Here is a 14,189-nt window from a genome sequence, read left to right on the forward strand (position 1 = left end):
TTCAAACTCCCTGAGGGTAAGCAGAATATTTCAAAGGCTGTATAAAAGTATTTCTGCCTGAGTTGTTAAACTTCACAGTTTTTTTTTCAATTTGTAATGTAGAATTTGTATTTCTGTTTGCCATTTAGAACCTGCAATTATTGGCTGTGATTTTATTGCACAGATCTGTTCATCTAACCATTTTAATTCACCATCTCCTGAAGTTCTCAGTTTAGGTAAAGTAATAGACTCTATACTAACTAAACATACATTTTAAATTATCAGTGCAATTCTATATGTCTATTCAGAACCAAGTCTCATTGAGTCTAATGGAGCAAATTTTCAGATAAGTAAATATAAAATTGATCTATTTCAACAGTACTGTATGATTTGCTTTGAGTCCTGCAGACTACACCACCACCACCCACCACCTCCGCACCCAAAAATAATATTTACTTGACCGTGCTATGATGATTTGGGGCAGAAATACAGTTTTTTAGTTAACATTGAAGCAAAGCAAGGGATCTGCTTTTTCCCTATAGCCTGAATATCTTTGCACACATCTACCCTGCGATGTGATACCTTCCTGTTAACAAGCATCAGCAATTCTGTGAATTCCAGGGAACCACCATACTTTCGTATCATCTCGCACAGATCTTGAATATACCAAGAACCATATACAGTCTCCCGATGAGAGTAGAAACCTATTGGGAAAGGGGGAGAAAGGATTAAATTACTGTGTCAAGAAATTAGCTTTAGTTTTTTTTATCTAAATTTACTAAGTAAGCAAAAAAATATTGGGAAAAAAGGTTGATTTTTTTTTCTTGAGCTTTTTTTAATGTGCCAGTTTTCTGAAATTTTTCTTACATTTATAGTATCTTTGCTTGGCAAAAATAATTTTAGGGGATTTTTATCTATCCCCAAATCATCTAACTCTCTCCTTTTATTAACTATCTGTTTGTACAGGTAGTCTTCGACTTACAATCAGAATTGAGCCCAAAATTTCTGTTGCTAAGTGAGACATTTGTTAAGTGAGTTTTGCCCCATTTTACGACCTTTCTTGCCACAGTTAAGTGAATTGCTGCAGTTAAGTTAATTGATTTTACTTGTCGGAAGGTCGCAAAAGGTGATCACGTGACCCTGGGATACTACAACTATCATGAGTCAGTTGCCGAGCATCTGAATTTTGATCACATGACCATAGGGATGCTGCAATGTTTGTGTGAAAAACAGCCATAAGTCACTTTTTTCAATGCCACTGTAACTTCAAACGGTCACTAAATGAACCGTTGTAAGTCGAGGAATACCTGTATAGATAATACTAGCTGATCCAGTTCTGCTATATTTTACTAATAGATATTGCATGTAAAGAAGTCCAATTATCTTAATGGTGGCCTTTGTCGAGCTGAGCAGGGAAGCTGATTAAGGGCCATAGGAGAAAGTGTTCTCAATGACATTCTCTAAAGTGAATTTAAAAAGCAATGGGAGATGAAGACTCCTTACTGTAGCTGCATTCATTTGAGCAGTGCCAAGCCACGAACTAGTAACACCATTTTAGCCTATTTTGATCTGCAGCCCCAGTTAGTATAAGCCAGTGGTGGCGAACCTATGGCACGCGTGCCAGAGGCGGCACTCGGAGCCCTCTCTGTGGGCACACGCACCGTCGCCCCAGCCCCGCCTCCTTCCACGGCCCCTCCTCACCAGCAGCCCCCCCGGAGGAAAGTCGCCCCCGGACACAGCCCACATGGAGCACTGCAGCCAAGGACATGGTAGCCGGGAAGTGGGGACAAGACTCCACCCTTGTGCCCCATCACACGCAGATGATCCTGCGGGGCACGGGCAGAGGGCGTGGTCATGTCACTGCTGGGCTGCCTGGGTAATCTGTGGCAGGCCGTGGAGGTGGTGGGTGGCCCAGCGGGCACAGCAGAGGGGGGATAGGGTGGCGGGGTGGTTTTTGGGCACTCGGTCTCTAAAACATTCGCCATCACTGGTATAAGCCATTCATGAATTTGTCACCTAAATATCATAATCAAAGTTCTGCACTCATTGCACGCATCTGCAACAAGAAAGTATTAGGAAGCTGGGTCTTCATACTGCATGAAAACCTTACATTACAGCTATACTGCATTATTTGGTTGTTAGCCCCCTAGAATTGTGGGCGTATAAATTTAATAAAAATAAAAATAAATCCCTAAAGATTTGTTTCTTGATTTAGTTTGCTATTTAGGCAAGGATAGTTAATATGTGCTCTGCTGTGATGGAAATTTTGATAACTGACACCACGCTGGTGGGAAAGAAGTGCCAGATGTGATTTACACATTAATGATAAGTTCCTCACCACTTCTTGCAGATTCAATTTCTATCTGCCATTTTTTATTTACTGATTAGTTTTGAGAAGGAGCCACCTCTTTGGTTTGTTTTTTATTAGCTTTTGGAGGATTTTAGTAAATATAAAAAAACTTGATTGTCAGTATCTATTCAATGTATAGCACAAATAACCAATAAATGATACATCAAAGCAAATTTTCTTTAAGAAACTATTACTCGCTTGATGATGAGGTTTGTTCTGTCCCCCGTCCGACCCACACCCCCCAACCAGGCAGCCGAGGCCTGAAAAACTGCTCGGCACAAAGGCAAATGAATTCCTTGGCAGCAACTGCGTAGCTGCCTGCCAAGCCTTTACTGATAACACACCGCAAACAAAGATAATTCCACAATGACTTGCCAGAGAGCGTGCGACCGAATATCCATCAAAAATTGTCTCAGTGCTTTGAAGTGTACGGTGTGGGGAACGAATATATCGGTCACCCCACACCGGGTCACTGAGTCGACTTAATAGACCGTGCTGCACAGGCGACGACGCGTGCGAAGAGAAAGGCTGCGACCGCACCTAGCAGCCAAGACGTATCCTCGTTGGAGTCCGATACACCTGGCTCCTGGCTGATCCCAGAAGCACCTGGCTTCTGGCCAATCCCAGAAGCACCGGGCTCCTGGCCAATCCCAGAAACACCGGGCTCCTGGCCAATCTCAGAAACACCGGGCTCCTGGCCAAACTCCTCGCTGTCGGAAAGCACCGAAGGCTGCACCAGAGGGGAAGGGCCGGGAGAGAGAGGCCTAGCCATCTCCTCTCCGTCATGTTCAGAGCCTTCCTCCTCTGATGAGAGGGACCCACCGGACGGAGCCACAACAAGGTTAAACATTTTTTTTTCTAGGATAACATTGATTTTTACCTTCTGCCACAGAATAACACATGAGGAAATCAGCACCAGCAGGTAAAGTATAAACTGCAGCAGCATCAAATGTAGTTTCATTATCGAGTGAGCGATCTGTAACACTATCCACTGTATCATGAGCCAAGACTGGATCATCATGCTTATCTCCTCTGCATGCCTAAAATTTGAGATGTTGGAAATGAAATCCAGGATCTGAAATCACTTATAAATACCAACCCTCCGTTGTAGATCCAGAAAAGTTCACTTAAATGATTGAACAAATAAATGCCTTCAATTATGCACTGCTATAGATACCAGTGATGTTTTGAATTTTCTTTAAGGTGAAGTCTATTCTTACACAAGGACCCTTGTGTAACGAACAAAATCTAAGGTGATTCTTCTTCCACCCACCCATTTTCCCACTACAAATTGCCAGTCATGGACACATTAAAAATGTATGAAACTTCCATTTTGGAGAACCTTCAATCCAAGGTGTTCACATCTATACACCTTCATATGGTACAAAACTGATTTACGTGGTTTAGACTGTGAAGTTCAAACGTAAATTTTCACTATGGAAATTATATACCGTCAGAATTAAAGAAAGAAAGTTATTTTACTTAAAATTATGGTATAATACTTGAGTGCTGTGGATTCAAAAACTCCGCCATCTCACCTGAATTATGAATATTTTTGGCTTCCCTATCAGGCCAGGGCATTTATCACCTCTGAACATATTGGTCAGCATTTGTATCTGTATTTTAGCATCATAAGCATAAACATGGTTATCTTCTCCATGGCTCAGGAAAACACACATAAAGCAGTCTGCATCTTCATGTTGATCTGTGGACACTACAAAAAATAATGATGCAATTTATCTACACACACAGGTTATTTTTTTATATTAGTGGCTATTAAAATAGTAAAGTATAAACTTCCTTTGGCTTACTTTGGACATAAATCAATCCAGTTTTCCCACATGCTAAGCAAATAGTTAATTTTATTCAGAGCTGGATTTAGAAATTGAAAAATCAATTGGTACTCCATTATTCCTCAGTGCCTACTACATCATTTAAACCATCTCATCAGATACCATAATTGCTTACTTTTGAGACTTTACGCAGGGGTAGTCAACCTTGGCTCTTTTATGACTTGTGGACTTCAATTCCCAGAATTCCTGAGCCAGCTTAGCTGGCTCAGGAATTCTGGGAGTTGAAGTCCACAAGTCATAAAAGAGCCGAGGTTGACTACCCCTGCCTTACAGCCTCCTGTGCTCTTTCTGCTTCCTTTTACGTAGCAGATAGCAGCAAAGACATCTTAAAAGCTTATATTCCACCTTATTTCCTAAAAATTAGAGAGGTGCAAAATTCACCAAATGGGAAATGAAACCTTTCAGAAAACCAATTTGCTGAATTTCCCCCTAACCTTGTTGTTTTGGGCCAGTTTCCTGAAGTAAATCCTCTGAACTGGTGATGATCTAGATCAGGGGTAGGCAACTTTGGTTCTTTTATGACTCATGGACTTCAACTCCCAGAATTCCTGAGCCAGCATGGCTAGCTCAGGAATTCTGGGAGCTGAAGTTCATGAGTCATAAAAGAACCAAGGTTGCCTACCCCTGATCTAGAGTGATCCAGTTCCAACCAGGCCTGTTTCACTTGAAATGAAATGACTGAAACAGTTCAAATGATTTCCAATTCGACAGAATTTACTTCCATAACCCACAGAAGTATTGGAATAGCATAATCTGGAGAAGGTTCAGGATGATTTGGAAGAACAAAATGCTCTCGAATTTTCCAGAACATTCTGTTTCTCAACTGGTGAATTTTGCAAACCCTACTAAATTCGTCATAAAATTAAAATGTTTATTAATTTTTAGTTTTAAAAATGAAAAAACATTACAGTGTAAAAACAAAAGAATTTTTTAAAAAAACTTAAAAGGTTGAGAAACTTCGGCTTATCAGCACAAACATATAATTCAGCAATTAATAACAAACATGATAGGAGGAATATGAATAGCTTAAGAGGTCAGGCCTGAGAGGAAAAAACAAAAAGTATCCAGCTCTTTCTCTCTGGTTGGCTCTCCTAAAGTTCAATAAATTATATCTTCACTAGCAATAATTATTTTCTTCACTAGTAACTTTGATATTAAGAATTTTACCAATAAAATACAACCAATAGCCAAGCATCTACAGGCAAATAAACTTACTTTACCTACCATCATGAATATTATGCAGCACTTCTTCTGCTCTAAGGTCATTGAAACATTGCACTTCAAATCCAAGTTCAGTCAAACTATTTTAAACAGAACATTATTTCACTCTAGAATCATATTCATATATTCTTATTAACTCACATATTAATATTTAGACCTCTGAGAGGATGCAACATTATCTAACCAGCCAGCTTTAGAAATTCACTGAAACACCACTTACCACATTATTATGCTATGAGTACTCCAGAAAAAAGAAGAATCTACCTTTTCAGTCCACAGAAACAGATTGAGTTCCAAATTAAAATATAAATGTAACTAAAATACACTCAACCATATTAAGAACAGATAAAATACTTAGTATCAGTAATTTTCTACCTGTAACCTTAAAAAACAAACAAAAAACTTTTAAAATTTGTACTTTTTGACATTAGTAAGTACAGTTAGGATTAGAAAAATTCCTTGAGAAAAGAATTCTGCAAGTAGTTTCTTTCATTGCCTTATCCACCGACCTTATATCTCAGCATGTGAGCTTCTGAAACATTGGCCAGGAATATTTAAAGACGTGATCTTTCAGACAATCTATGCCCATGTCCTTTTATAGATTTATAAATTATATAATCAGTACTGAAATTGCACAGCTAATTATGGCAACTATTCACATGTTCTAACCCAGGGGTGTCAAACTGCCGGCCCGCAGGCCAGACACGTCATGCGGAAGCCGCGCCCACCCCATTGCCAGCAATGGCAAAATGTTGTGTGACGTCATGTGAAGTCACAAGTTTGACATGTCTATTCTAACCTAAAGAGCATTCATGTAGATATTTAGCATCAGCCTATGATACTGTAGATCAGAGTTATGTTTGAGAAAACCCTGGGATTCCTTCAACGTTTTCTAGTAACCCTACACTGCAAAAACCATTCTTTATCATAAAGACATATTATTTCTGCCCCATTCCCTTTCCCATGCACCATCATCCTTGGAATGTGAAGTCACAGAAAGGAAGTTGGACATGTTCCATAGGCCATTCTCAATTTATATAATATATTGTCATAACCCTGAGTGGGATTCCAAGTTAAAAAAAAAGCACAGCTGAGTTGTGTCAGACATGCGAGATGGGGTTGATTCTGCAGATGAAAAGTCTGAAACAAACTCTAACCATCGTGAGTACCAGAACTGATCTGAGCTCAAAGCTGTTCCATTTTGGGGACCGTTTTCCCGTTTTCCTCCAAACAGTGTATGAATGAAAGAGAATATAGTGAAAGTATTTTTTTTAATGGTGCTGTCTTAAAAAGGTCTAGATTTCAACTCCCAAAATTCCTCAGATACTGTGTTAGCTGGGGAATTCTGGGTGTTGAAATTCACACATTTTAAAGTTACCATGTTTGAGAAACATTGTACTAAAATAAAGAGGTAGTTCTCAACTTACAACCAAATCTGAGCCCAAAATTTCCACTGCTAAGCAAGATAGTTATTAAGCAAGTTTTGCCCCAAGTCTTATGACCTTTCTTGTCACAGTTGTTAAGTGAATCGGTGCACTCTTAAGTTAGTAAGACGGTTGGTAAGTGAATCTGGCTTCCCTTTGCTTGTCAGAAGGTCGCAGAAGGTGATCACGTGACCCTGGGATACTGCCAAGCATCCGAATTTTGATTGCATGACCATGGGGATGCAGCAATGGTCATAAATGTGAACCATGGTCATAAGTCACTTTTTTCAGTGGCTGTTGTAACTTCGAATAGTCACTAAACAAATGGTTGTAAGTTGAGGGCTAGCTGTACAGATGAGGCTTTTCTGTCTGATCTTGCTTTGTGGTGGAGAATGTCAACTTCGGTTTAGTATTGCCTTTTATTTGGATAAATATATTAATTCAAGCAGCAGAAGTCATTTAGCTGGTAATTGAAGGGACGGGACTTAATTTATTGATAACTGAGAGTTATCATTGCAAATCAGCCAAAGAACAACTATTAGATCCTGATTCATGTTAAATCCATTCCTACTGTAAAACTTTCAAAATTCTTTACCTATATCCTAAAGATCTGACAATTTGCATTACCTCATGGAATACTTTCTCCCTTGACACACAATTTCTTAAAAAATGGAAGTAGTTTTGGAAATGTCTTTGGATTTTTCTGCTTCGGTGTAAAAGAAAATACGCTGAACAACGATTGCTTTACCTGCGGTTCAGATTATCTCGGTCAGCACAAGTACCACGTCTCTCTGGTAATGCTAAGTGCCAGAAAAACCTCTCATGATTGAAAATCAAAGCAACTCCTCTTCTCTTGTGTTTCATTTTGTATTCCACAGATGGATCAAAGAGCTGGCTGATCCTGCAAAAAAAAAAAAAAAGGTAGCCCAGTTAATAAACGTAGGTCTTTCTCATTCATATAAACCCATCTGTATATTTAAGCAAGTCAGTAGTTAGATTCAAAGAACTGTACAATTAGTGCAAATCTTAAATAATTTAATTTGATTTGATTTACAAGAAGTGTAACCTTTATCATTATAGGTACATTTTTGGTATTTACCTACATACATGCCAATCATACTATTCCCATTTAGGATAAGCAGCATTATACAGAGTACAAAAAGGCAAAAGGAATATTAAACCAAAGAAATTAAAGACATAAAACAAAAAGTACTGTAGTTAAAACTACACTATATCAGCACCATTCATTATAATTCCACACCTTTCTGTCCTTGGGAACTATGCTTCTTTCCACCATGTTCATACTTTGTTCTTTAACTTTGCCAGTTGCTTCTTTTTAGGATTTTTACTCCATGCAACCATGGCTTTCTTAGTCTTCCTCTTCATGATTTCCTTCATATATTTCTTTAGTGATTTGATTCTGGTTCATTTTCTTCATGTAGTCAAATATTTTAAATGTACTTTCAGAAGGGCCCTTAGTTTTGTACTCTATCCATATTCATTTATTGAGTAGGTGGCCCAAAGGCATCTATCAAGTTTCCAGGGTTAAGGATGGATTTGAATATTAGTCTCTATGATCTTGGTCTAATACTTTACCCTAGAGTTCCTCAACCTTTTAAGGGTTGGCAGCCCGGAGCAGGGGGGGAGGGAGAAAGAAAGGATGGTTTTGTGGGGGGGTGTAAACAAATGCATGCGTGTGTACACGTGCAAGAACATCCGTTGCTCACGTGAGTGGGACCGTGAGCACTCGCGCGAGTGGGGCTGCGAGCACCCGCAATGCTCACAGTGACAGGAGTGCTCGTGTGAGTGGGGCTGTGAACACCCCCAACACTCACGGCACACATTGACCAGCCACTCATGGGGCCCAGTGGTACTGGGCCATGGCACACAAGTTGGGGACCCATGCCTTAACAGTACCTCATATTGTCTCTTTTCCTGTCCTTACCTGGCAATGAATAACAGATAATCTTCTTACTCTGAAGATTTACATGTTTTTTATTATTTTTATTGAATAATGCACAAATTCTATTTTGTCTGACTTGTTTATTGCTCACTGGTATTAATCACTATTATTTTTCTGTTGTATTTAATATGTAAATAAAACTACATACATAATTATAAGAAAAGGTGATAAGGTTATAAGAAAAAGGTTATCAGAAAAAAACCCTGCAAAATCTCCTGACTTGGAAAAGATTACCTTTCACCAAAGGCATCTGTTTCAGTGAGGTTTTGCTGCTCATCTGTAAATAGAAAACAATTTAAACATAAATAAATCAAAATAATTTAGGTTCTACATGATAAAAAAATGTGCAAGTATAACAATATATTTACATTTTTGCCCTATTTTTAAAATATATTTTAAAGATGTTTTCACTGCAAAAGCATATTTTCTTAGGGGAATGTATTTTATGGAAATCCATAAAAAATGTAAGTAATCAAAAAAAAAAAAGACAAATTAAAAAAGTTGTACTTAATTTACTTTAAAATAAGCAAGCTAATTTTACATAACGAGGAACAAAAGTTGTAGTCCTTCTTCCATCCGGACATACAATTAAATAACTCAATTAATCCACAGAAACTAGACTGGACCCCAAATAGCCTTGTTTGAGATTAAACTAATCACTCTTCTAGTCCACTAATTCCTGTTGGTATGTAAACTCCGTTGAACGTTAACAGCCTCTCTCAATATCAATTACTGAAGCAAAGAAAGAGAAAGAAATTCTAGGCCAGTGGTGGCGAACCTATGGCACGCGTGCCAGAGGCGGCACTCAAAGCCTTCTCTGTGGGCACGCACGTTGCCATTGCCAGCAGCTTGCGCAGGTCCATTAGGCCGCTGCCACCTGGAGCGGCAGCCCCACCCAACACAAAGGAGGGGAAGCAGCCAGCTAGCAAGCTCGAGTAGAGTTGGTAGAGCACGCCCACACCCAGCAAGCCAAAGACCACCCCGAGAAGGAAAAGCCGAATCCCTATCAGCACCATGACCCCCCAGTTCCAGCTAGGATTGTATGCCTCCCCCCATCTATGTTGGGCCTCCTGCCCACCTCCCCATCTGCCAGACATCCCCTGGATCTCCCCCAACCTTGCCCGGCTCCCATAGGCATCCCCCCCCATGAGCAACATCGAGGTGGCTATGCCCACCCTAACCATGCCCACCCAGTCTGCCGTGACAACTGGAACCATGACCACCCAGTGGCCCACGCCCCCATGCCCCCCCCGAGGGCACCACAATGCTGATGATAAATGCTTATTTATCACTTTGTGATAAATAAATGGGTTTTGGGTTGTGGTTTAGGCACTCGGTCTCTAAAAGGTTCGCCATCACTGTTCTACGCCAGTTCTAGGCCTTTTGTTTTTCATCTCAGAGTCATATGGGAGGCGGGAAAGAGACAGAAATGAGACACTTATGTGGATGTACCCACAATTCTGGCTCTAGTGGTGTCAACTAAAATTGTGCCAATGTGGACTTTTAATTATTTGTTCCCTCTAAGAAAAAAAGAAATTAAAAGAATTTAATTAAAATGAAAAGAAATTTCAGAGAGAAATTTCAGCTACCACCATTTCAGCTGTGAATATCTGGGAGGACCAAAAACATGACCAGTGGTCAACCAATCTTTCCAGATGCTAATTTTTGTGCGTTGCTGGGCCACACAATTAGCGAATTCAAAGGATCACCATGTCATGTAAACATAAGCATTCCTCATAATGACGGGATGGTTTCAAACTCTTGCTTTTTCCCCTATTATGTTGCCATTTACAAAGATTTAAGTGTCAATTATATTTTGAAAAAATGCTGAGTACCTTACCTTTGCACTGTAGTATGTTCTTGCTATCCACGTGGATTTCTTCTACAGTAGAAAACAATAGAATGAGTATCTTTCTTGACAGAAAGAAATGTTCTGTCAATATTAATTAATTTAAGATGTTATTACAAGCATAAATTATTTGATTTTTTCATCCAAAGTTGAACATAACATTAGAAAAAACAACTCAGATTGCATCAGAGAAGTATATGATACACAATAAAGATTTCAATTCTGAGCTGATTACTTATATGTTGAAGTCTGTTATATAGTTGCTTTATCCATCCATGCATGCATATATACATACATACATATATATGTGTGTGTGTGTATGTGTGTAAGTATATATGGGAAGGACAGAAAAAGGAATAATGGGAGGAAAGAAAGCTGTAAAACTGGAATGCAAACGAGGGGAGGCCCTTGTTAACTCCGTTAATGGCGGCCAATCCTGTCTGTCGGGATAATGTGCAAGTTACCCGTCTTATGACTCAGTCGTTCCAAATATTCTTTTGAGGAGTGGGGGATTGTCAGTGAGACTACTGTGACCGTTACCTGGTCGTTTTCGATTCCAATAAAAATCATAACATTTATCACAAAAATAAAAAAATGATCGACATTCCGGCCACGTGTTGCTGTGGCTCAGTCTGGTTAAATGGAAAAGAAAGAAAAGAGAAAGCGCACGTTTCTAATATGTTTAATTTCACAATGCTTGTGGGTATACAATATTTTTTGTTGTTCCATTCATAAATCGGAAACATTGAAATGGAATTGTAAAATCGTAGCGTGTGTTGCTTTTACGTCCAACAGATGGCGCTGTTTTTCAAAAAAAAGCATGTTTTACCTGTCACAGGTGTGACATCTATATAATAGTAGGTATATAAAAACACGTGCGTATTCGAATGCAACGTTGTGTCAAAATTTCAAAGCAATCGGTGAAGAACTTTCAGAGATTTAAGATTTTGAACAAACAAACATTTACATTTTTATTTATATAGATTTTTAACAATAAACAGCTGGTTTTATATATATAAACCCATAAACCAGACCAAACCCTGCGTGCTAAGGTAATGCATCCCAAAGAGCCTCTCCCCAATGAAGAAAGATCCTCAGTGGTATATAGAATAAAATGCGAGAATTGCCACTGCAGTTGTGTTGGGAATACGACCAAATGGCTCAGGACCAGGATTCACGAGCATGAGTTGGCCATCAGACGGCAGGAACAACGTTCACAAGTATGAGCACATATGGCCAGCTGCAACCGTACATTCGACCTTGTGGGGACGGAGACCATTGCCCAGGATACCACCAAGGGCAACCGACTACTTAAGGAGGCCTGGCTATCTGACGGACACTCAATCAATCGCCACACAGACCTACTGCCTGCTTATCAGGCATTAAGGGAGTGGGAGGAACAACGTAACAACTTGCGATGAAGGCAACGAGCGCCAGCCATGCAGGATTGGAACGGCTGGCCCATGCGACAAAGAACTACAACTGCCGAAAGGAAGGAATCTCCAGTGCATCCTGTGAAAGAACTAAGGAGGGGGGCCAGGGCACAGCCAAAAGGTGGGGTGCCCATAGGACAGGAAGCATTAGGGAACCAACCCACAGCAACAGGCACTTGGACACAAACCAGGCAGACAAAGAGAGCAACCATAAGGGAGGAAATGATCCCTGAGTTTAAGAACACTCAGACTGATGCGGGATAGCTAGAAACAATACGGCCAATTGGGGCGGGCAGACTGGTAACTCGCTCCATGAGCAGAATGCAAAAACAGCTGGCTTTATAAGCAAGCTCCCAAAACACCTGGCATTTTACTCTGACGACGTTGGCAGTTAGCCGATGAAAGCTAAGTGTATTAAAATAGTTTTGTTTGTATTTTATCCTGGTGTATTTTATCCTGGTGTTCGATTATCTTCTTGAATATATATATATTCAAGACGACTTCTCTTTCCCATATTTGGGCCGACAGGGTGCTCTAAAAAAAGAAAAAAGCATTCATCCTCTTCCCCTGTCTCTTGTAGCTAACAAAGTGAGAAAGAGCCTGTGGCCTAGTGGCTAACATCTCTGCTTAACATGCAGACAGCCCAGGTTCGAATCTCAGAAGGGTATGTCTGGCTGATGAGAACCAAATAAGGTTTGAAATAGCTATCCCAGTACTCCCTTAATTCTTTGTTAGCAATTCAAATTTTGGAAAACATGTATATATATATGTTAAAAGATGTACAACGACAGTAGATGTAGGTCTTTGGTTATATGTTATATGTAGGTCTTTGGTTATTCGGGTTTTCTCCCGTGTAAAATTGGAAGTGTCTTGGCGACGTTTCGACAAAGTCAAGACACTTCCAATTTTACGCGGGAGAAAACCCGAATAACCAAAGACCTACATACAAACACCCACGAAAACCTCAGAAAACATACATATATATATATATATGTGTGTGTGTATATATATATATATATGTATATATATGTATATTTATGCATGTATGTACTGTATGTATATGCATATGTATGTGCGTGGGTGCACACACACACACATAAAACAACTACACATTATATATACATACATACATACATACATATTAAAAACAATAAAGCTACTGAAATCCAGGATACAAAAGAACCTTTTTAATCACTGAGCTTTCGTCAATCTCCTGTTGACATCATCAAAGTAAGGGTTAAAGGTTGAAAGAAACTACATATATGCCTATATGGCCGTTTAACGGTCGGGCCATAGAGCCCCCCCGCTCTCCCGTATTCATACACACATACACACACACACACATATACATACATACATACATACATACATATATATATATATATGTTGGAATATAGCATAAGTCACTCCATCTTGTAACCTTCAGCAAGCTTAATCCTATACTAATTGTGCCTACGTGTTAGGTTGCAATCTGCAACTGCATATGCGTAAGGTAGTGAAGGACAGAGAACAAAGGGACATGTCAAGAAAGCTGTTTATGCAAGTTGTAATATTGTCACTTCCTGATAAGACCTTCCAATATGAACAACAATGGCAACTTTTACTGTGAACCGTTAGCAGAATATGCCATGTATTAGATAAGATACATTTTGTAAAACCTTCGCTGTCTCTAACCTCCTAAACTCCCACTGTTGTAACCCTCACCCCCCCCTTGCCTGCAAAAGCCTTCTGCCTGCAATTTGCTTTGATGTATGCTAATAAAGGGGAGCCAGGGAGAGAGACTTTCACTTTGCTTCTTTGGATTTCTTCTCTCTCGACTCTCATTCCGAGGCAGCTTTGTGTCTGTCTTTTTTCTTTTACCATGAGAGTCAGTCACATATATATACACAAAGACCTACATATATACACATATTTATTTATTTATTTATTTATTTATTTATTTATTATTCGAATTTATATCCCGCCCTTCTCCTTGCGGACTCAGGGCGGCTGACAATCAATTAAAAACACCAATAACAATCACAGAATTAAAATTAATTAAAATGAAATATTTAAATTGTCGGATTAAAATATGATTAAAAACCCCTCTAAAAACCCCTCTTAAAAATTGCCCTAGG

At 39.4% G+C, this 14,189-nt stretch overlaps 1 protein-coding gene across 1 annotated transcript in view; it reads right to left on the bottom strand.

Moving 5' to 3' along the window:
* Window positions 1-423: 423 nt before the first annotated feature.
* Window positions 424-14,189, bottom strand: part of CASP6 (caspase 6) — a 17,638-nt gene continuing 3,872 nt past the window's right edge. The window contains exons 2-8 of the mRNA XM_015811214.1: window positions 10,631-10,672; window positions 9,025-9,067; window positions 7,576-7,728; window positions 5,407-5,483; window positions 3,868-4,043; window positions 3,210-3,369; window positions 424-683 (exon numbers count right to left, since the gene is read on the bottom strand). Coding sequence (XP_015666700.1) covers window positions 445-683; window positions 3,210-3,369; window positions 3,868-4,043; window positions 5,407-5,483; window positions 7,576-7,728; window positions 9,025-9,067; window positions 10,631-10,672 — 890 coding nt within the window. The 3' untranslated portion in view covers window positions 424-444. The remainder of the gene's footprint in view (window positions 684-3,209; window positions 3,370-3,867; window positions 4,044-5,406; window positions 5,484-7,575; window positions 7,729-9,024; window positions 9,068-10,630; window positions 10,673-14,189) is intronic.

This window comes from Protobothrops mucrosquamatus, unplaced genomic scaffold (genome assembly GCF_001527695.2).
Source record: "Protobothrops mucrosquamatus isolate PMUCROS unplaced genomic scaffold, P.Mucros_1.0 scaffold_4, whole genome shotgun sequence".
In the NCBI taxonomy this organism is placed as follows: domain Eukaryota; kingdom Metazoa; phylum Chordata; class Lepidosauria; order Squamata; family Viperidae; genus Protobothrops; species Protobothrops mucrosquamatus.